This window comes from Mustela putorius, unplaced genomic scaffold, assembly GCF_011764305.1.
Source record: "Mustela putorius furo isolate JIRA1106 unplaced genomic scaffold, ASM1176430v1.1 tig00003845_pilon_pilon_pilon, whole genome shotgun sequence".
NCBI lineage: Eukaryota > Metazoa > Chordata > Mammalia > Carnivora > Mustelidae > Mustela > Mustela putorius.
In genome coordinates this window covers 17,189,427-17,214,279 of record NW_025421998.1, presented here as the reverse complement: position 1 = coordinate 17,214,279, position 24,853 = coordinate 17,189,427, and the positions used below count along the sequence as shown (strand labels likewise).

The window sequence follows — 24,853 nt, the reverse complement described above, 5'->3', positions numbered from 1 at the left end:
TCAAGATTTCTTATGAATATACAGACAAAAGACTTCATCAAAATATTTGCAAATAAAATCGTGCAATATCTTTTTTTTTTTTTTAAGATTTTTGTTTATTTATTTGACACAGAGAGAGATCACAAGTAGGCAGAGAGGCAGGCAGAGAGAGAGCGGGAAGCAGGCTCCCTGCTTAGCAGAAAGCCCAATGTGGGGCTTGATCCCAAGACCCTCGGATCATGACCTGAGCCAAAGACAGAGGCTTAACCCACTGAGCCACGCAGGTGTCCCAAATCGTGCAATATCTTATCGGGTATTCTACCACAACCAAGTGGGTCATGACATTAATCTAATATCATGGTAAATAGCTGCCAGGACAGCTGAGGTTATAGGGCAACCAACCAACTCAAACTCTAAAGAAAAACCAGGTGCCTTGAAGAACATTTAGGACATGAGCACCCTTCGGAAAACAACATTGGATACCAGTCAAAGTAATCCCTTACAGCTGTTAATGAATTGCTAGAGGCTAAAGGTGTGCCAGCAAGAGATACAGAACCTATGGAGGCCACAAACAAAAAAGAGAAGGTGTATGCACCCAATGCTTCTTCAAAAACCTCAACAGGTATGCACACACACACACACACAAAGATTAGGTGCAGAGTAAAAGGCACCGCAAGGCACCCCTCCTGGCATGGGAGTGGTGACAGTAGCAGCCACTAAGGGCAAGGCATAAAGTCCAGTCTGGCTCCTTTCTACCATCTCTAATACAAGAGGGAAAAAAAGGCCTGAAACCACTGAACGAAGTGCAACAAATCCTACCACTCTCTGGACATTGTTGAAAATCCATCAGAGCTAGGGTAAGGAAACAGCAAATAGAACAGAACAAAACAAAACCTATACATCTAAGGGAGGAAAAAGAATTAGTCCTACAAATGGAAGTAGGGAAGGGACATTGAGGAATCCCCTTTCCCAAAACCCAGGACACAGCGGTTGCCCGGTCCCTATGACAGCTCTGTTGCTATATCCAAAACAATAATGGATCTGGGTAGAAGTGGCAGCAAACTGGGCTTGAGTAAGCCAAACTGACTGACAACCACAATCTGTTTACATAGTTTGCAGACCCAAAGAGAGATGTTTTTGTTTTTTTTTTAATTTTTAATTTTTAATTTTTTATAAACATATATTTTTATCCCCAGGGGTACAGGTCTGTGAATCACCAGGATTACACACTTCACAGCACTCACCAAAGCACATACCCTTCCCAATATCCATAATCCCACCCTCCTTTTCCCAAACCCCCTCCCCCCAGCAACCCTCAGTTTGTTTTGTGAGATTAAGAGTCACTTATGGTTTGTCTCCCTCCCAATCCCATCTTGTTTCATTTATTCTTCTCCTACCCACTTAAGCCCCCATGTTGCATCACCACTTCTTCATATCAGGGAGATCATATGATAGTTGTCTTTCTCTGCTTGACTTATTTCGCTAAGCCTAATACGCTCTAGTTCCATCCATGTTGTCGCAAATGGCAAGATTTCATTTCTTTTGATGGCTGCATAGTATTCCATTGTGTATATATACCACATCTTCTTGATCCATTCATCTGTTGATGGACATCTAGGTTCTTTCCATAGTTTGGCTATTGTGGACATTGCTGCTATAATGAATGTTTATAAGAGAGATGTTTTTGGTCTGCAGATCTTCCAAGTGGCACACCTGAAGGCTGGGCTATTGGCCACAGCTCGAGAAGTCCCGGGGTCCATAAGAACACCGACAATGCTCTTCAAGGGGTGTACTGGTCAGAGCTATGACAACAGAGTCAAGCGATGACATTCACTCTCAGTTTCTGTCGCTGGCCCTGGCTGAAAAGCTGCAGCAGCAAACTGGATACCACCAGTATATATCTGGGCTGAACCCTAAGTGAACCAGGCCAAGGTATTTACAGGAACTTCTATAAATCAAGGGCTCCACTGAGCTAGGGCCTTTGCTTCAAGAAGTGAGAGATACTATTTCAGGATAGAGATACAGTTTCTCCCAAAAGGGGTCACTTTTGGGACACCAAGATGTCACTAAGGCCAGGCCCACTGCATCGCTAAATAAACCATCTGCACTTGATCAGTGCAATTTCTTGGGTCCTTTTCTTGTTAACTGTCAAGTCTGAGTCAAGCTACCCACAAAACAGCAATATCATGCTGGAGAGTTTGCAAGGAGTCTATGGGCCAGGTGCGTAGTTTTCCCAAGACCTGAACAGTAGGCCTCTTCAAAAGAGATGCACTTGGAAGCTGGGTCAGGCAGGTGGCACTGCTGTACTAAGAAATGGCCTGAGTACCTTAGCAGCCCTGTGTCTTTAACTAAAGCTGTGATTTTCTTTTCTCTCCTCTAGGGATAATCCATTGTTTGTGCTGGATCACTCAGGAAGGGGACATGCAGCATCGCACGAAGGGAGAATCTCCTGTGAACTCATAAGCATTCACAGTGTAAGCATGTAGAAGTAAAAATGGCAATACCAAATATACATTTGGCAGAGGAAGCCAGAACAACAGTATATTGAACAGGCCCCCAGACTCCACCCACACTCTAGCTTTTCTTGAATTTGACTGTTTTCCCCCCTGCGGGAACACAGACCAAGGAATTTAACACATACACAAAAGGGACTATAGCCACAGCTGCCAGGAGAAGACATTATTTTCTGACCGGGAGCACGGGGAGTACATCATAGTGGGGAAGTGGGGGAGGCTAGCCTGCGCAGGAGGACTGAAGTGGTGCGAGGCTTTTCTTCTGCTTGGCTCCTCACCCTGGGGTCAGTGCAACTTCCTCCCCCGTGCCTCCCAGCTCCTGCAAGAGCCTGGGCATCCTTAGTTTGCCCTGTGCATACTGCCACAGCTCCACCGTGCAGCCCACAGAGCCTTCAGCCTCCCTTGCCACCTCCAGTGCTTTCTCCCCATAGGACTAGGTAGGCTGGTGCTTGGGCCCCCTATCCAACAGAGCTGTAAAAGTTTGAATTCCCCCCACCCCCATCCTTGATGTTTCCCTACCATACTAGGCTTTACCCTAAGCAGCTGAGATTAAAGGGAAAGAGATGAATCAGAGGGTAAAAAGAAGGGCTCTGCACCAATAAGCAAGAGTTACGTATATGTTCAAACTGCCTACTTGACTTCAAAAAAGAAAGTTATAATGTATTCAGTCTACTCATACCCATTGCTGACACCTTTTGGCCCAGAGGCGTACTGCCTTATTGACGTAATAACATTCTTTCCTTCTCTAGCCTAGAGAGTAAGCATCAACCAAAGCATCATTCAGGCAGCTCTGTTCTAGGTCTCACTGCTTAGCCTCTAAATATTCATCAACAGGTTAAGTCAGCAGGGGATCTACTAGCTTCCCACTTCAACAAGAGCATTTGCTACTAAACTGGCCCACAAGGGCACTTGTCTTTTCTCTTGCAGGAAGCTATGTTTCTGTCAACATCACGTCTTTATTTTAAAACTGTCAAAAATCACGATGGGTCTACGATTTTACTCTACTAGCAAGTTATGAAGCTAGTCTGTTTTTGTCATGGATGCTGCCAGAAGACCTAAGATGCCTTGGTCACCAGGAAAGGGCCTTATCACCCATGACACAGCAAGAAGTAAGAGGACAGTTCACCTTCCCACCCAAGTTCCTTTGGCAGAGGGGCCTAGATGAATACTCTATATACAGTGGATTTGCATTATAGCCAAATGACACTGAGCTTTAAAATTGACCATTTTTATAACAAGTAAGGAGTCCTTACTGCATAGCTCAAGATTGCTAGCTTCAAACACAACCCTGAGAACTGGTCCAGACAAAGAACACTCAGGTTTTTGTAATCTTGGTATACCCAGCAATACCCAGCAGACCCCAGGACATTTAGGAATGCTCAGTGCTCCTGGCAGAGTACTTCTCCCAATACATTCCTATCAAATCTAATATCAGAATATATTATCTAGTTCATCAACTGACTTGGTTTCAGGATACAGAAATGAATGTGATTTTGCATAATAAACTACAAAGGAGAATTACAGAAAGAAAATGAAGCAGCAGAAAAGCAAGAAGAGAAGCCAATGAAAAAAGGGCACAAACATGACTGTATAATTCTTTGACATAAGTGTAAGAGAAAAATATCAACAAAAAGCATCCATAATATTTAAGAATGTAAAGAAGAAGATAAGTCAGTGAAAATAGAAACCCAAAAAACTTGGAGCAGAGGCCCAAGGGGACAAGGCCCCCAAAACAACATGCCAACATTAGGACAACAAACAGAAATTAAGAAGTAGTAATAGTCACAGAGTCCAAAATCTAGATTTGGATGAGAAAATGGAAGGGAAAGCCATGTATTTATTTTTATAATATATGTGATGCTGACAACTGACTTACAAATACATAGTGTGAAAAATGAAAATGAAAAATTTTAAATGTCCAACTTAGGTTAAGTAGAAAGGCTGGGAGGAACATTTTGTGGAGTTTTTCTGTTAAAAGAATATGGTTCTTATGCATGTACTTTATCTAATTATAATCAGTTTTCAATTATTCTCATACCAATAATGAATCATCAAGATTATTGACTCTCTGCTACCTTGGCTACTCCCCATTTGATGAAGGTTTCAGCAGATGGTCCATTTCTATTTTTCTGGTAAAACATTTGCTGTGAAAGAAATTTAAAGTTGAGAAGCCAAATGAAATTTCTGAATTGCCTTTCAACCAAAATAATCCTTTCTTCATTGGGCTTTAGTATCAGAGAGAGTTGAGAGTTAGCTATATTAAGTATTCATTGAAAAAGCACCCTTGAAGCCATACAATTTAAAAAGTGCATTTTTCAGCAGTTAGGAACTGCTTTTGCATATATAGTTTACAAACAGTTTCAAAGCACTTTTCAGTTGTCACTAATTATAATATTTCACAAAGTTGAATTTTTTTTTATTTACAAACTCAGAATCATCTAAGAAGTAGCATCAGAAGTAGACACAAGCTGGATAAAAATGACCTGATATGAACAGTGCAATGTAAATGTGAACAATAAATCACTCTCTCACATTCACGGCTGTTCAAACTTAAGGCAACAGATGTATGCAATTAAAAATCAAAGACTTTCATATCAAAAATGTTAGGAATTGAAATTCTTATGCAATCAAAATATTTATAACAAAAAACCCCAGAACTTAGTGAAAGGATTTTAACGGAGATATTTGGGGCTTAGATTCATATCTATAACTTAGGTATCATTTGTAAGGTAAAACTGTTTTTCTAGGTCATCAATTAGCTAATTAATAATTAATCTATAAAATTATTTTATAACAAAATATCTGGTCTTAAGTCACCAACTGTTTAAAATTAGTATCTTCTATAAATACGAAATATATTAAATGCAAAAGTGTAAAAATTTGTTACTATGGAAATAAAAATCTTTGTAATTCTGACATAATTTGAGACTAATTTTTTCGTGAAAATAATATAATCTAATTCTGAATCATGTATTTTAGATATTTTCATCTGTGTTAAAAACAAAACAAATGTAGTTAGGATTATCCTGCTAATAAATCACTAAACCAATCTGTGATTTTTAAAAGGAAAATGATACTAAATGTTGTGTGCAATAAAAATAATTGTTGTTTGTGGTATTTTGTGTATCCTTAATCACAAGTCACTTACTTGCACGGGGAATAAAGTGCAATGTCCAAATCTGAGCTTTTTTGCTGCCATTATTTCTTACAGAGATAGAATTTGTTTTTTTCAAAAGAGTCTAACTTGGGAATACTGTATTACAGAGAGCTAAAGAAAACACAGAAATAAACTTCCACAAAAAGAATCAAAGCTATATTGTGTCCCAAAGAATGCTTGACTTGCCAAAAGTCATATAACTAATAAGCAGTGACTGAACCCAAATCATCCAATTTTAAGTCCCAAGTATCTTCAGAATTTTCCAGAAAGGGGGCCAACTATGGGGAGATGGGGGAAGGGGGAGGAAGTCACAGAGGTCCAACACTGGCTCTGCTACTAACTTACCTAGACTTTTTCAAGTCCTTAAACTTCTTTGAGTCTTGGTTGCCTCTACTTCATAGGGGCATTTTGATGATCAACATAAGTATACTTGAACTCTTTGGCAGAAAAGCACTCTGTGCATTTCACTACATTAATGATTTCTTGTCCCCAATACAAGTTTCAAATGATGCTAATATCTTTCCTCCAATTTTAGTTTGAAGCTCTGGTTTTAGTCTGAAGCTTAAAATAACACGGTGTGTCCCTGTACTTGCATGCTATCTTTCAACATGGTTGGCATTCTAACAACATCCTGTTCTGCAACCTTCAAAATGCATGAAAAGTAGCATAACAACATTTTAATATTTAGCATTACCAAGGCCGTGCATAAAATTTTAAGAATTCACATCAAAATTTTCCACATTACTCTCAACTTCTATACAAATGCAATTCAAAACTCACATACTACTCAGCCAGCCCCCTGTGAAGCTTAAACACTTCAAGATTACAAAAATGTATACTGCTTTTTTAAATTATAAAAGAACAATTCCAGTTACAAATTAAAAATTTAGCATACATTTTTAAAAATGAATTCTGATATTCCTAAAATAATGGAAATAGGTGATGATCAATATGCTAATAATTCAGTCATTTGCAAGGTCTTCTATTTTATGAACACAGAATCCAGCCACTTTATATATTCAAACCTAAAAAAGCACTTTCCTCAATACTGAGTGTAGGTAAACAAAGTTAATAGAAATTTAATCTTAAAGTCATACTTTAATTACTTCTACTTGTTTTTATTCTTTTGACAATCTACCTTAAAATGGTTTAGCCTTATAACTTGTGAAGACACATAACTACTAGTTTCCTTTTTCCTTTACTGCCTTGTTTACCCGATAACTTTCACACACAGCTACATATACTATTTAGGGCACAGCAATCCATTATAACTGCCCAGGTTAAAAATAGAAATAGCCACGTGAAATAAAACATTATGGCAGTTGATCATTATATATCTACTAAATAAAAGGGTTACCAAAGGTGAAGACAGAGGAGTAATCTGAAAGGAAAGAACATGATTAAATCTTTATACATTGAGATTATGCTAACAGTAATAGCATTTAAAAAAAAAAACATTTTTGAGTAGAACCACCTTGGAGCAATCTCATTAATATTCTGAATGAATGAATGAATGGAATGAATGAACACCTGAATGAATACTGCAGTCGTAACAAGGTTTAACACCTTGAGATGCTCACAACAATTTGAAATACACAGAAAAGATGACTTGAATACAAACAAACTAGTTGAAATTCAATGTGGTTCACAGTAAAGATGCAGTGGCTTTCTATTTGTAGAACAAAGAATCTCAACCAAAAACATATAGATGACGAAAATATTCCCGAGTGCAATCATCTAGGCTTCAGAAAGAATATACACTTTTTACCATGCAATTCTCTCTTACCCCCTCCACCCCCCTGTATTTTTTAATGTTTGGCATAAGTGAACAACAAACCAGAATAGAATACACATTTTTAAAAGACTAATTTACTCATATTCTATTTAAGAGCAGCATACAACAACTTATAAATATAGCCTTTTAAAAAAGCATTCTTATATAAAACAGTGAAGGGGGGGAATCCCTGCTATACATATGAAGCACGGTTTAAGCCCAATACAACTGACCAATCAAAATTAGTGAACGCACTGCATCTCTCTGCAGTGGAGAGAAGCGACAAGGTAGGCTGTCATTCTGCAAAAGCTGCTCAGAACTGGCTTTCCTCTGAAAAGCAGTGCCATTCCTTTTTAGAGACTGAATCTAAATGTTGTCTCTGGAGACAAGAAGCCTTCAGTATGTTCAATTACTTCATTACGTTTTTCAGACGCTTATTGATTCCACAGTAGGAAGAGTGAGAGACTGCAGCAGCCTCTCGGCAGCACCACACGTCCCATACATTAGCAGGACCGCTGAGACAATGGCACAGTACAGACACATATTTTCATTAAGGTCTTTTCTGAAGAGATGTTTATGACCCTCTTCCCCCAGTCCTCTGCTAACAAGTGAACAAAATGAATCAATCAAAACTGGAAACGCTTCAACTACATCAGGAATGTATCAAATCTTTAGCGGAGGTAAGATGTGTTCCCTTATTAACAGTATAAGCTGCTTTTGAACTGGCATAGTGGGGTAAAATTACTTTGAAAAATTTCAACCTAAATTTTAACAGTTTATTTGCTTAATTCTATTTATTGCTAAACATGTATTGTTTAGATCGACTTCTTTTAAGACATAACATTTTAAATGTAATTTTTTTAGGATGCAATGTTAAATACCAAAAATTTTCTTTGTTGATTCACTAGGAAAACATCACCTTTTAAGTCACTTCAGACCTACTGAATATTCTTAATGTCATCAGGATAGTTTTTCTCAAGTGCTCAAAAAATGCTTTTATTTCTTAAAATGACCAGGTTTACTATTTAGCTATTATTTATTACTCAGTTTTAGGTTAAGTTCATTATCGGGCATGTTCACTGAAAATTATTTAATTTGCAGTTACATTTTGCATTACCTTTTGCATTTCAACTACATGAACAACCCATCAGTAGAAATTTATAAGCATCTTATCATGGGATATGTTTTAATCAGTTGGTACTCAAACCATGTGCTAATAATTAAGCAAGCTACAATATTTCCCAGTAGGAAACAGTGTTAAATTTATTGTAAAGGCAAGAGAGAATGACAGTATGTGTAGTATATGCTAATTGATCATAATCTCTGAAAACATAGGCTAGCTCTAAACTGAGAGCAGAAATTACTTTTAAACTGCAGCCTCTCCTTCACGGTTATATTTATAATGCTACCTCTATTACTAAATAACATAATGTTTGCAAAATCTGTTAGGAAAAGAAAATATTTAAAGAATCCCTTAAATTTATGTATGGGTGGTGGCTCTACTAATACAGTTTGCTTACTTTGATAACAAATTACTGTGTACGGTGTCGAAGTCAACAAAACTAAAGTAACTTGTGTTAATTGCAAATTATTAGGAACCCTATTTCTTAACCATTTTTTTTTCTTTTTCACAAGGGCCCACAGCAGCTAATTCAGTATTTACAAGTGACAATATGAAGAATGCATCTGATCAAACATCTCTATAGCTGCCTGAACCAAAAACTGCAGGATATTCCTCTGACACATGAATTTAAGACATTAAGGAGTTAAAACCAGAAAATACACGTCCACATTACTGCTGGGATATAACACATGGACAGCAATCATCCTAAGAAGATGCTATATAAAATAGACACAAAAAGAAAAACAATTTAACTGCGAAAGCCTGAGAACAAAATGGTGAGCATTTTTAAAAGGGGAGTTTATACTTTAACATACCGGGATTGTGGAGCTGTTTCCTGAAGAAACAATGAGGCATGGAATGCCAAAAAGAGAATGCCATATATTAGCAGCAAGCTAAATAAAGCTTTATCATGTATTTTCTGCACTAAATATTCAGATATTCATAGCACTTGATATTACTAAAGGATTTTTTCATCTGAGTTTTAGGACTATGTATCCTCTTCTAATGAAAACAAATCAAATTAAATAGCAGATGGTTTTTATCAAAAGAACATGGACTGGATTTATAATACAAAGCAAGTTATGTGATCAAGAAATCATTTCAAACTAATGAGGACTGCTATAGATACAGATTTACATTTGTAACAGAAGGATGTCGAAATACATTTTAGAAGCTAGAAACCGTATGTCTCCTTTTTTGTTTTCACATGTTCTGGAAAATAAAGAGACACTATCATATATTCCCTCAAAGGGAAACACAATTCCTATAATTTGAGGAAGTTTCTCTTGGTCGTGACTTTTTAAGGCAAAACAAACACAAATATTTTGTACTGGTCTTTAGAAATCCATCAGCCAACTAAATCTCACAATTCATGCAGTTTGAAGTATTGGAGAGAAAATGAAAGAATTTCTACAAGACATGAAATAAAACACAGCTACTTCACTGCTGTCAGGTAAAAATTCATGTCAAAATCTGTCAATGACATCATGAATCAATTTGTGAAAACCTGCTATAGTGAGCCAAAAGGCCAATAAGGCAGCAGCAAACAGGTAGGTCAGAAGATGCATGCACCGCACCACACTGTTTAACATTTACAAAAGAAAACAATCTTGCTCTAGAGGAGACACGTTTTACTTAGTTACCCTCTAACTTGGCATTTCTGCTTCATCTAATTATAAATCTGATGACAAAGACCTCATGTTTAATCTGTCAGTTCTGAAAATCTGGCACACTTAAAATTTTCCATTTTCATATGATTTCACTGTTAGCTAAGACTTTCATTTGAGTATATGCCTTTAGTAATACTATATACCAAGCTCAAAGGAATTAATAATGTTATCATCTGTGTTTCTGAAATATCGCCCCTAAAATAATATGCATAAATAAAATTGTATTCTAAAAGCTATCGAAGATTATACCAAGTGAAAGGTTAACATGAATCTTGGAAATTATTAGTCTTTATAATTTATGTTTGATTATGATTTTGTAGTCAAAACGCTGTACTTGAAATGTGAAATATAGTTGGTTGTATGATTTTATGTTAACTGAATATAATTATTACTGACCTGTTAGCCCAGAAAGTCAGACATTATTTTTATAAATTATTCTAACCCTCTATATATTAAAATATAGATTTATATGAATTGGCAAAAGAGCTTATTTTTTAATTGTTTTTAATTGTTGTTTTCCTCAAAATTATACACACCGGGTGATTTATTTACAAAAGGTTTCACATGGAATGTATAACTTTAAAAAAGATTCCTCAGAAAATGGGCTTTCAGATACTCCTTTTCCAAAATTTCATGTTTTACTTTAAAAATCCTGTTTAAACATATAAAATCAAATGATATGGCCTTTTAAACCACTCCAAAAATGATTATTACTTAACATGATATTAAATTTCAATTTCTTTCTTCCACAATAAATGAGAGGGTGTGGTCACAAAATAAATCATTCATTGGAGTGATTAGTACTCATTTACCAAGTTTTGTGGTGTTCTACTTTAACATAATGTCCTTTCTGATCCAATTTTTATTACATAAGTTTGTCCAATATGAAGTTTGATGAGCATTTGCACTACAAAATATGTAATATTTATCATTTGCCTACTTTCTAGGGGAGAGAGTTCCAAATATCCCCAAGCACACTGTAGACTCCTGAATAAGAGTTTCAACCAAGAACATGGACAAAATGATTTTAAACAACTAGGGCTCTGTGCCATTTATCATTTTAAATGAACTCTTGTCCTGTTCATTTGAAATCTCATGAGAATAATTACACCTACACTAATTATGCTAGAACATATTAAAATAGCATTTATTACCCACCTACTCACAACACTTTAAAATGAAATATTAAAACACCAGGCTAAAATTAGTTTTGCATACTGAGTAGTTTTATTGTACAAAAAGATACCATATCTCAAAAAGCCTGAAAAACCCAAATGAGGAAAATCTTTGGGGATCTTGAGTTATTTTCAACTATGTAGGAGTTAAAGGGAAAATCCAATTCCCTGTTACATCAAAACAATGCAACCTCGATGTCTCCTAATTCTGCCTTTGCCATTAATAGTTTAGAAACTTAAAAATTAAGCCAAGTACACAATAAAAAGACTTTTTTTAAAAAAACAAGGAACACATGTTTTATACGTCATTTAAATTGCCAAATATCAAAGAGTTTATTCTATTTCACTTTCTAGGAAAAACACCAACTGCTCCAAAAGAATGTGTTTTTCTCCCATTCTGGAAATCAACATGCAGTCTGAATCTAACATTACAGTGCGAGATGACATTGATGACATCAACACCAATATGTACCAACCACTATCATATCCATTAAGCTTTCAAGTGTCTCTCACCGGATTTCTTATGTTAGAAATTGTGTTGGGACTTGGCAGCAACCTTACCGTATTGGTACTTTACTGCATGAAATCCAACTTAATCAACTCTGTCAGTAACATTATTACAATGAATCTTCATGTACTTGATGTAATAATTTGTGTGGGATGTATTCCTCTAACTATAGTTATCCTTTTGCTTTCACTGGAGAGTAACACTGCTCTCATCTGCTGTTTCCATGAGGCCTGTGTATCTTTTGCAAGTGTCTCAACAGCAATCAACGTTTTTGCTATCACTTTGGACAGATATGACATCTCTGTAAAACCTGCAAACCGAATTCTGACAATGGGCAGAGCTGTAATGCTAATGATATCCATTTGGATCTTTTCGTTTTTCTCTTTCCTGATCCCCTTTATTGAGGTAAATTTTTTCAGTCTTCAAAGTGGAAATACGTGGGAAAACAAGACACTTTTGTGTGTCAGTACAAATGAATACTACACCGAACTGGGAATGTATTACCACCTGCTAGTACAGATCCCAATATTCTTTTTCACTGTCATAGTAATGTTAATCACATACACCAAAATCCTTCAGGCTCTTAACATTCGAATCGGCACAAGATTTTCAACAGGGCAGAAGAAGAAAACAAGAAAGAAAAAGACAATTTCTCTAACCACACAGCATGAGACTACAGACATGTCACAAAGCAGTGGTGGGAGAAATGTGGTCTTTGGTGTAAGAACTTCAGTCTCTGTAATAATCGCCCTCCGGCGAGCCGTGAAACGACACCGTGAGCGACGGGAAAGGCAAAAAAGAGTCTTCAGGATGTCTTTATTGATTATTTCTACATTTCTTCTCTGCTGGACACCCATTTCTGTTTTAAATACTACCATTTTATGTTTAGGCCCAAGTGACCTTTTAGTAAAATTAAGGTTGTGTTTTCTAGTCATGGCTTATGGAACAACTATATTTCACCCTTTATTATATGCATTTACCAGACAAAAATTTCAGAAGGTCTTGAAAAGTAAAATGAAAAAGCGAGTTGTTTCCATAGTGGAAGCTGATCCTCTGCCTAATAATGCTGTAATACACAATTCTTGGATAGATCCTAAAAGAAACAAAAAAATTACCTTTGAAGACAGTGAAATAAGAGAAAAATGTTTAGTACCTCAGGTTGTCACAGACTAGGGAAAAATCTAAGTTTCATTAAGCCCACATTTAAATTGTAAAAAAATGAAATTACTGCCAAATATAAGAAAAAACATTTTAAGTATTGGTTATGTTGTAAATTTTTGATGTAAATGTCAAGATTAGATTAGGTCATATATATTCAATTTCTTCATTACAATGTATTTGTTGCATGGCAGTCTGTTAAAGTAATATTGTGTATATTTTGTCAATATTATGTCCATCAGAAGATATTCATGTAAGTCATATTTTCTAAATAATAAATACATAGCCTTAAAACAGTGTATAACTTTAAAATGTAACTGACACAGGTATCCCTTTCTTTTTTTTATGAGGTGTATTTGTTTCTACGCCACAAGCTATAGAGCTATTTATATAAATGACAAGTGGAATAGCACTTTAATATAAGAACAAAAATTATGGTCTCCAATCAAAATAATTCAGAATTTTCTATGTCACTACATTATGTTTTCTGGTATAGTATACTCGCTATAATATTTGATGCATCAAAAATAATGAACTATGTGTGAAACTTTATCCTTTTTTTTGAATGCAGAAAATTGTAGAATTAATCAGGATTTTAAAATTTAAGAACCAAGAAACAACCCTGTATATATACTCTAAGATAGGGAAACTTTGAAATTCAAGTTTATTATGAAAAAGAGATTGATTTTCTAAGATCAAGGGCACTATGCCTATAAATATATGAATAAACCGACAATAAAGGGAAGGAAGAAAATTAAAGCACTAGCCTCTTTTCTTCCTTCCTCACTTTGCTTGAGTCTAAGCCAAATGTTCTGGATTAATATAGTATACTGGTAAAAACCAGTGCATTAAATAAACTAACTTCCTAACTTTATTTAAGTCAGCCTTTTTGTATACCAGAAGTCAGCTGTTAAAATCTGAATAAAAGAAAGAAAAAAAGACTTTCTATCATTGTAGAGAAGCTGCACAAAGCCAATGATTTCTAATTTTAGATATATAGCAACTTTAGAGTTATAAAATTTACACAAGTTTCCTATACTACGATAACTTCCAAATGTTTCAAAGAACAATAGTTCTATTTCCATTCTTAAAATCATGTAAGTGGCAATAAATCTTGTCAATTTTTTTACTTTACTCCACTTAATCTAACTTTAATCTTTGTGTCTCCGATCTTCAATTCATGTTGGAACTCTATGAAATTACTAATCCTAACTACAGATAAAAGGTTTGGGAATCTCATATCAAACAAATATTTTCCAACTGTTATAATCTAGTAATCTATCAGTGAGTGCTAATTACCACTATATCAGAAAAACAGCAATAAGTTATTTTAAATAGGCAAATACAGTTCTTGCTACCTTATAATTAATAACTGGGCAACTTTTTATTCTATTTTTTTTTAACACTGTGTCCATCAAATTAAGTAACAACTCATCTTTAAATAAAATTCTATGTCAAGGAATTCAATAATACATTACTTTTACATAAGTAAGTGAGGTTGAGATTTACCCAGTCTAGTTTACTGAATACATTAATCCTTGAGAGAAATGAACACCATGCAATAGCTTGAATTTCCTGAGGTTACATGGGAAATTTAATGTGATTTATTTTTGATAATGTTAACATGTCAAATCTTAGCAAAGGAACAGTGTCCTTCTTTCTTGTTTTCTACTTTCATGGAATTAAAGATATACTTCAATTTTACAAAATTAGCATAAGAAAATAGACATTTTTCAGAACCCTGTAGAGAAATTAAGACTTCATAGGTAAGGGTATTAAAATTTTTTTCATTCAGTAAACATATTTGGCACAGAATATCTCTTAATATAGCCATTAAAATTTTTTAAACTAATTTTATACTTAAACTTCCAAGCATAAATTATAATTGTATTTAGTTTTATAATCTTCATAAAAATTAGACTATTTTTAGAATTTTCATATTAAGAGAAACCCTTTGTGTCTTAAATATTTTTAGTCTTCAAGTCTATAAGCATGCCAAAGAACTTGGTTAAAAAACATTTTAAAATATATTTGCCTAAACTGCTTTCATGCCCTCTTGTGTTCTGTAATAAGAAATCTAACAAAATAATAAATGGCAAATATTATAATGTTGCCTTCTAAACTGTTATTATTTCTACGCTTGACACTAGAACAGACAATTAACAAGCATTTTTGCCCTCCTGTAATGGACTTTCAAGTATTCAAAAGTAACATCCACTGTTTCAACAAAGAAAATTCATACCTACCAAACAACTTCTAATTGCTTTTTAATGTTAAATAGTATGTAATATGTAAACCAAAATAATATTTATATTAGAGGATCAGCTTTTGAAAACAAGTCACAAATATGCTTAAAATTAATGACCTCAGCTTAAATAAGAGAATGAGAAGCTTAGACAACTTTAAGTGTTTGTTCTATGAAAAGGTGAAGTATTTTTATTTTCCTCATGATGGGCTTCACCAAAATGTGTGTGTCTTTCACTGTATTTCTAATAATTTTATGGGAAAAAATATAAATACCAATTTTTCATGTTAGAATGAAAACTGTAAATGCAAAAGCAACATCGGTAACAGTAAACTCAATATGGATCCTTCTGCCACAAATCACAGGCACAGGCATCCATTTATATATAGTTAACTGGGTTAGTTCTTCAAAACCACAGAAGAAAGAACTATTATTTTAAAAACAAATCAAACTTGAGCTCAGTAAGATATGGAACTCTCTTGCTTGCTAACTCCAGGAGGTCATTAGTCTACCAATTAGTCTGAACAGATGTTCAAACCTATTATGAAAGTTTAAGAATTTATAATTATGCTTTAAAAAAATGCCATCCATAATATTTCTGATCTCACCACGGTAAGTCAATTTTTAGGTATGTGGTCTATTTGTCTATTTTTTTAATCCCCCAAATAAAATGATAGCAAAATCTAAGTTCTCTGGGCATTAAAAATCAAACTCCTCATTTAATTGAGATTTGACTGAAAGATGGAAACCGAAAGATAAGAAAGCAGGTGCTTAGTAAGACTTTAGTCAACACGGTAATTTGACTATTTTCCAAAGTCTTCTAAAAGACTATTTTCTGAAGTCAATAAAACTTTTAGTTTCATTACATCTTGATTGTACATTTAAGTAAACTTAGTAATTCAATTAATATTTGAATCCTTACAGTGTAGAAGGCACTATGTTAGGTACACATATAACATATGGAATACAGTCATTACCCTGGAAGTTTAACCTAGAATCAAGGTAGTTAAAAGTCTGGCAATACCTACAAAAAGGCAGAATGCAGTAAATAATATGAAAAAAGAAAAAAAAGCAATGTTCTTAAACTTAAGAAGAAAGGAATTATGTTGGATTTAAGAACAATATAAATAAAAGCATTATTGAAGAAACCTACTGAAGCAGATTTAGAAATGGTAAATTGCTCTCTTTAGAAGGAAAGTTATACAATAGTGAGAAACTGATCTGTTAGGTTAAGCTGGGGCCAAAGACAGAAAGAAGGCTTTAAATATCGGCAGAGATATTTGAGCAGGGGAATAAGACAATGATAAATGGGTTATAAATCAATCAATCAATCAATCAGCAATATGTAGAAAGGGTTGATTAAGACACGTAATAGGAAGCTGAGAAACCAAATCGCTGCTTGTGTAAGACACAGAAGATGGAAAGCCATAGTTCACCCCAACAGGTAATGAAAGGCCTGGCAAAAAGTGCTGGCAGAAGCTGTGCAAAGGAGCATACAGGTGTGACAGGCAACGTGAAGGCAGAATTGATAGGGTATGTCAACTGACTAAAAAGGCAACTGGTATAAGAAATTGAAGAATCAAAAATGATGGCCAAAAAAAAGACTGTAAAAAAACAGACTATCTTCAACAATCTAAGAACTTTTAAATTGTTTTGCATAAAGTACATGGATAATGAGGACAAAAACAGAAAGAATTTCTGGCAACGCAAAAAATTCAATTAAGTGAAATAAATGACATTATTCAAGAATGTTCTAGTTATTACAAACTATTCAAAATGAAAAATTCAAATTGATGTTTTAAAATATCTATATTTTGCATATTGGTTTATTCAGTTTTTCCACTAAGCCACATATTTTCTTCTCCAGTGATTATTTAATTACAAAAGTTTATCAACAATGGAAAAATGCCAAGGTATATAAAGTAAAAAATATAAGTAGCATTCTTTGCTCATAATAATTATGAATATCTATCCAAGTCATTATATATATGTCTCCTTCATTCTTTGTTAATGGCTCCATAAAAATAATTTTTTAAAGGTTAAAAAAACAGATAGAAACAATTCTAAAAAATGATAATGATAAAATATAAAATAGTTAAACCCTCTTCTATTATAATTAAATAATTTGAAGCTACACTTCAAGACCATCTTGAAAAAGGTAAGAAAGGTAACTTGTCAAATTGTGAGGCAGGCTATTTTTCTAAATGAAGAGAAGCAGCAAGGAAAAAGACAGAAAATTATATATTTTTTCCTTCCTTTTCACTAAATAAGATGAGAAAGAAAAAAAAAACTGAAGAAAACTTGTGGAGCTTATTTTCTTTACAACTCAGAAAAGCACACTTGATGTACTCCTTGCGAATGCAAGCAATCTCCCTGAGGGACAGCAGTGAACTCAAGATAGCTAAACATGAGATTAATAATAAATGTGAGGGGAAAGGGAGCTCAGACGATATTACAAAAGAGGAAAAAGAGGAGATAATTAAACTTAGACAAGGCAGGAAAAAGATCTAAAATACTCAGAGATACTCAGCTTTTAGAGAAATAAAATGGGAATACAGAATTGTGGGTTAGAGTTCATAGAAGAAAACTTGAAGACTGAGTTTTTCTTAAAGCATTCAAAAAGATTAAAGCAATTTTTTTAAAGAAAACTCCAGTTAACAAACTGGGCAGATTAGTAATATAATAATAGATTACACAATACAAAGTAGAATTCAAATTAGGATGTAGAACAACTCACAAACGTTTGGAACAGAGGGGTACTGAGATGGAGAAGTAAATGGAAATCTGGGCTCATCTTAATATGAAAGCTTTCACCTTTTAAAGAATATTCAGTTTCTCCAGGAGAGAAAGAGCTGAGCAAACTTAAACACAGTATTTCTTCCCTTGCTCATGTTAAAATAATGTGTGAAAATAATCCGAAGTATCTCTGCCCTTCTATTCACACATTTTTTTTAAACAGGCCTCTATAAGCTATATCCATGGCTTTCAAGCATGACAGCTTTGTACTTCCACCAGCAAGTGGTAAAAAGTACTGTCATTCCTGTCACTGCCACCAATATCAACTCCTAGCACTATCAAACCCTGAAGCATCAAGTAAGATAAAGGAGGAGAGCGGACTCTATATGCGACTGAGGTCATTTTCCTCACCCTGCTTCCATGACAGCAGTGTGTCATATATTTCTGAGAGGCATTATGCAAGGCGGGCTACCAAAGTACATCCACCAGTTTTTCAAGGCGGAAACTAAAAGGAGCAAGAAATTCTTATTACTCTTATTATGAAGTTCATAGATAACTGCTTTCCACTCAGACAGCTGTGGACATACAATAGCAGTAACAGAAGCAAACTGAAAAATTTTTAATTTAACATAAATTTTTAAAAAGGTTAATGCTAACAAGTGAGAGTTCTGACCACCTTAGACACAGACTGGAAGAGTGAGAAATACATAGGAGACTGAATCATATATATATATATATATATATATATATGCACATATATATACACACATACATACATACATATAGCACATCCATTAATACTACATACAATCCCACCTGTCATATACTGTGTACTGTGTATATGTATATTTGTTATCTACCCAAAGATACGTATTTCACTCTAATATTGCTAATATCTTAAAACAGGCTGAAATGTAACAAATCAAATGTAGTCTACATTTTTATAGTTTTTCCCCAATTGTTAAAAAACTGTAGTCTTTCTGCTATTAAATTTTTTCAACTATCATTTCTTATAAGCAACAAAATGCTAGCAAACCATACCTACCTAACTTTATAAAACAGTCTTTAATCCATATAATACAATAATAGTCTGTAATACTACTGTAACCTTTGATAATACTTCTCCAAAAAGTGCCCGATATATACTAACTGATGAGTAAATATTAGTGAAATTGAAATGAACAATTTTTAAACTTCTGACCCCATGTATCTTGTTTGGGAGAGTATTTTTCAAAATGTAACTCCCCTATATGAGAATATTCTATGGTGCTTGTTTGAAATTCCAATTTCTGCTCCTCCCTGCTTAGACTTAATGAATCAGAATATCTATGGTTGCAGTTCTGACTAGTAAGTTTTAATAAATACTCTTGGGTGATTTGTGCATTAAAGCTTAAGAACTACTACTTTCTATACTAGAAGATAGACTATGTGTCAAAGCGCGACAGACAGTCAAGTAACCCATAACAAAAAGGTACAGAAGCAGCTCTGAACTCAGTTCAGGCCATAATGCCTCCCTGAAGAAAAAAAAAATGTTTCTTTTAAGATTTTATTTATTTATTCAACAGAGAGAGAGAGAGATCACAAGTAGGCAGAGTGGCAGGCAGAGAGAGAAGGGGAAGCAGGCTCCCCGCTGCGCACAGAGCCCAATGCAGGGCTTGATTCCAGGGTCCTGGGATCATGACCTGAGCCGAAGGCAGAGGCTTAACCCACTGAGCCACCCAGGCGATCCCTGAAAAAAAATTTTTAAGCTTATTCATTTTAACTAATAAAATTTTAGCTAAATTATATATACTACAATCCAGCAGGACATTTGCTTCCTAAGAACTAAAATGTATTTATTCATTGATTCATTCACTCATTCATCCAAGAAATATTTTTGAGCATATAGAAAAATATTTTGAGTACAGAAATAAGATCCAATGAAGTTTGAAATGAAGTTTGGCTTTCCCTGAACTTAGAGATAATGGTAAGTGCTAAGAGAAAGTAAAGCATGGTAAGGAAGAGAGTGATGAGGGTTTATTTGTGTAGCACTGTCAAGAAAGTGAACTATTGACGCCCAATAAGTGTTGTTGCTTAAGAGAATGAGCACGTCTTTACAGCTTTACACAGTCCTACAGTTATTAAGTTAGATGGTCCTTGAAGAACTGATGACTTATACTCAACAGGTGCCCTCTTCCCTGGGCATTTCCCTTTCAATGTGTTTAGTTGTTAATAACTCTTACATTATTTTCATGTTAGAAGGAAATTAACTATGGAAATAGGAATATTAATGACTTAGAAAAAGGTCTAGCACAGTAGCTGGCATATAGCAGATGTACTACAAGGCTCGTTGACCTATAGCATTGAAAACTTGAAATAGGACTGAATTTTTATTTTCTCTCTAGAATTCCACACTATCTCAATCCACAGTGTTCAGTTTTCTCTGTGAGAAATCTTTCAATAACCATAACTGACCTTACTGAATGCTTACTGTGATAATAAATGAGTTACTGTGTTAAATCTTTAGATTATCATCTTACAAATCCTCATACCAACACTCTGAGGGAATTCTTGCTGATATTTTTCCTCTGGATGAGAAAATATGCTGAGAGAACTTAGGTGACCTGCTCTGTTTCACATAGCTTGTTGGAGATAAAATAGGTTTGGAGCCAAGGTTATCTTCCTAAAGTTTTATTTCCCTAAAAGAAGCTATCTAGGCAAAAAGTTTCATTTAAAAATCATACAGTCAGGGGCGCCTGGGTGGCTCAGTGGTTTAGGCCTCTGCCTTCAGCTCGGGTCGTGATCTTGGGGTCCTAGAATCGAGCCCCACATTCCCCACATTAGGCTCTCTGCTCAGCGGGGAGCCTGCTTCTCCCTCTCTCTCTGCCTGCCTCTCTGCCTACTTGTGATCTCTCTCTGTGTTAAAGAAATAAATAAAATCTTAAAAAAAATAAAAATAAAAATAAAAATCATACAGTCAGAAGATTAAACATTACCAAACATGAAACATGACACTATAAAGTGCTATTTACTTTTACTACATTCAAACAAAATACTCAGTTAATTGTAAAACTGCACAGCTACCATTTGTTGAAATGTTACTTTATTCTATTCAAAAGGTAAGTACTGGGCACCTGGGTGGCTCAGTGGTTAAGCCGCTGCCTTCGGCTCAGGTCATGATCTCAGGGTCCTGGGATCGAGTCCCGAATCGGGCTCTCTGCTCAGCAGGGAGCCTGCTTCCTCCTCTCTCTCTCTCTGCCTGCCTCTCTGCCTACTTGTGATTTCTCTCTGTCAAATAAATAAATAAAATCTTTAGAAAAAAAAAGGTAAGTACTATACAGGCACATTTTTGCTAATTTCAAAACAAAACTTCTATTAAAACATAATACTATACATGAGGAATAAGAATAACTTTTAAAATAATTGCAGTGGGGATGCCTGGGTGGCTCAGTCAGTTAAGCTGCTGCCTTAGGCTCAGATCATGATCCCAGGGTTCTGGAATCGAGTACCACATCGGGCTCCCAGCTCAGCGGGGAGCCTGTTTCTCCCTCTGCCTGCTGCTCTCCCTGATTGTGCTTACTTGCTCTTTCTCTCTCTCTGACAAATAAATAAGTAAAATCTTAAGAAAAAATAAAAAAATAAAATAATTGCAGTGAAAATACTAAAAACTATATTTTGTGCATCTTTTGAGCACATATCACTCATGTCACTTAGATAGGTGTCACAAAATTTTTTTGTTATTATTATTTCCTCTGTGCCATAAACACAAGTAGAGAATATTTGGCTCCTCTTTGATAATTTATGACAACTTTAGTTTCCTTTCCTGTTTTATAATAATTAAATGACACTGATAAAAAATACTTCAAATGGTATTGCAGAAACACCCCCTTGGAAACATTTATTAACTTTTTCACTAAGAATTCCTTCCAACAACATTGATATTAATTATCACTCTCACTTTTTAGCATTTCCACTGAACCACAGAACCAATCCATAACAAGTTATCAATGAAAAGGGACTGCTACTAAATACAATTTAAATATATAAAAACAATAGTACAGGTAATCGGAGAGAGCCACTTTACAGAAAAATATTTCCAAATAATATATTCCAGATAAACAATGAATTTGGTTTAGGATTCCTAGAGTCTCATAAAGTCCAATGAAATTGTATACAAAATTCATGGGAATTTTGAATCTGTGCTTTTTCCCTGGAGCAAACAGTTACAAATTCATTAAGATTCTCATGAGAGTATCTAAAAACTAAAATCCAAATTGAAACCCAAATAGAAATCCCAAACTAAAACAAAAACTATTATGAAAGTGGGAAAGTAAAATTGGTAAATGCTACATGTTAATTACATCCAGCCTTACTTTAAGGAGAATGTAAGACAACTTTTAAAAGCATACAATTTTAGATACAACTAAATGAAAAAACAATCAGACCAATAAGGAGTATAAGAATGAAAGAAAAAACAAAACAAAATTAACCTTGGTATCAAATGCAAAAAACAAAACGCTTATCATTAAGCCCTGCATTCTTATAAGAAATGAGTAAATGAGTAAAAAATTGTCCCTATATTTTCTATACGGTCCTATAAAAAGAGAAAAGAAATCATATGACTATTAGCACTGATAAAATAAAGATTCCCTCATTGTTCAATAGAAATACTAAGTGTTCATAATATTGAAAGCAGATTGCAATGCCTTTCATGGATCTTCTCAGAAAGTACATAATGTGCAAACAATGTTTTTATAACAACTTTTTTTTAATGCTTTTTGGGTTTTTTTTTAAAGATTTTATTTATTTATTTGACAGACAGAGATCACAAGTAGGCAGAGGGGCAGGCAGAGAGAGGGGGGGAAGCAGGCTCCCTGCTGAGCAGAGAGCCCAATGTGGGGCTTGATCCCAGGACCCTGAGTCATGACCTGAGCCAAAGGCAGAGGCTTTAACTCACTGAGCCACCCAGGTGCCCCTATTTTTTTTAATGCTTTTATAAAAGATTCATTTATTTGAGAGAGAGTGCACGCACACATGAGCAGGGAGAGGGGTAAAGGGAGAGCGAGAGAAACTCAGGCAGACTTCCCCCTGAGCATGGACCCTGAGATCATGATCCAAGCCAAAATCAGTATCAGAATTTCAACCTGCTAAGCCACCAAGCAGCACCCTAACGACCTTCTCTTTTAAGTTTATTTTTTAGTAATCTCTAGACCTAACCTGAGGCTCGAACTCACAATCCGGAGATCAAGAGTTGCATGTTTTAAAAGAGCCAGACAGATGCCCCTTTATGACAAGTTTAAAGACAACTGAAGTCTCAGCCAGTTACTGATGTCCTACAATGTACAAAAATGGCCACAACAATCTCACAGAAAAGGCAAGAAGTCTCATAAGGCTGATTATAATTTTCCTCAAGAACAATAATGACATCAAACTAAAGGGAAATTCAGTAAAAAGAATTATTATATAGTAATACAATATAATTTTGGTTTAATCCAAAGATGGATTCCAGAAAATTAAACCAATGGATCTCAACCATTTCACACACATCTAAGAGGTCAATCAGACTGGCTGGAAGAGAGATGTGGCACTTCCAAATGAAAATACGACAGGTGTTCTTAAAAACAAAATGAAGTCTCCAGTTAATTCGCCCCACTCCCCAACCTTCTGAGATTCTCTAATCAAGAGAAATAGACAGAGTGATTAGCCATCAGAAAAAAGTATCCTTGGGGTGCCTGAGTGGCTCAGTTGGTTAAGTGTCTAACACTTGATTTCAGCTTGGGTCATGATCTCAGGGTCATGAGATCCAGCCCCATGTTAGGCTCTGCATGCAATACAGAGTCTGCTTAGTATTCTTTCCCTCTCCTTCTGCTCTTCCTCCCACCCTACCACACTCATGTCCTGTCTCTCCAAAGAAGGGAGGGAGGGGGGGAAAGAGAGGAAGGAAGAAAGGGAGGAGAGGGAGGGAAAATTGTGCTTAAATTTTCTCTCTCAACAAAATTCTAGAAAAAAAACAATTGGCAGAAAAATAGTTAAGTGAAAAGCCATAAACGTGAATAACCATCTGAGCTGAGGGAAAGACTAACATCACGACACTCCACTCTCGCACAGAAGTGGTTGTTAGCAAATTCTGAAACGACAAGTTAAAGAACTGAATTTTATCAACTAATTTGAAGATAAATCTACGTTGCCTGAAATATCTCATCGTCATTAAAATATCTTCCTACCAATGATTCAAAGATACAGTGAGAACAGAAACAATAAGAGCTAAAAGAAAAGAACTGAGCCTTCAATGACATGATAAAAGATACCATATAAATATTTCGTCACTGTTGTTAAATACAAGAAATGAGATATGAGTAGCTTTTACTTTTAAATATCATATTCTTCTATCAGCACCATTTATATTAAACACAACTAACTTCTCAAACTTCTTAAATGTTTCTAAAAACTTTCATAACATATGTCACAGGATCTAGTAGGCAAATTCACAAAGTGCCCAGATAAATGTGCCAAGCAGCAATTACTATAAAATCCTAGTTACTCTCACAAGCAAGTCTATTATCTTGGAGACTTTAAAAAAAAAATTAAAGTACTTTAAATGGCCCATTAGAATAGCATTTAATCCTCACCTGTCCAAATGTGAACATTTCATAAAAGGTTTGAGTTGGATAAACTTACAAAAGTGGTGGTGGTAACACAAGTATGTCTACATCAGTATCACAAGGCAAAACAGAACCGCAATCAGAGTAGAAACGAAGAGCAAAGTAAAGGGAGCACAGGCCCAGCAGCACCCCTTCATCTGCAGTTTTGCTTTCTGCGGTTTCGGTCACCCTGGT

At 35.0% G+C, this 24,853-nt stretch overlaps 2 protein-coding genes across 6 annotated transcripts in view; one reads left to right on the top strand and one right to left on the bottom strand.

Moving 5' to 3' along the window:
* Positions 1-24,853, bottom strand: part of COG5 (component of oligomeric golgi complex 5) — a 295,721-nt gene that overhangs the window by 207,752 nt on the left and 63,116 nt on the right. The window lies entirely within an intron of this gene.
* GPR22 (G protein-coupled receptor 22) lies at positions 7,674-17,129 on the top strand. Of its 4 annotated transcripts, none has more exons than XM_004739535.3 (3): positions 7,674-8,103; positions 9,059-9,322; positions 11,746-17,128. In XM_004739535.3, exon 3 carries the CDS (start codon positions 11,771-11,773, stop codon positions 13,070-13,072), a length of 1,302 nt encoding a protein of 433 aa, XP_004739592.1. In that variant the 5' UTR covers positions 7,674-8,103; positions 9,059-9,322; positions 11,746-11,770; the 3' UTR covers positions 13,073-17,128. The 4 variants fall into 4 exon arrangements, with proteins under 4 accessions (XP_004739592.1, XP_004739591.1, XP_004739590.1 ...); XM_004739534.3 differs by having other exon boundaries at positions 9,059-9,999; XM_004739533.3 differs by having other exon boundaries at positions 9,059-10,096; positions 11,746-17,127.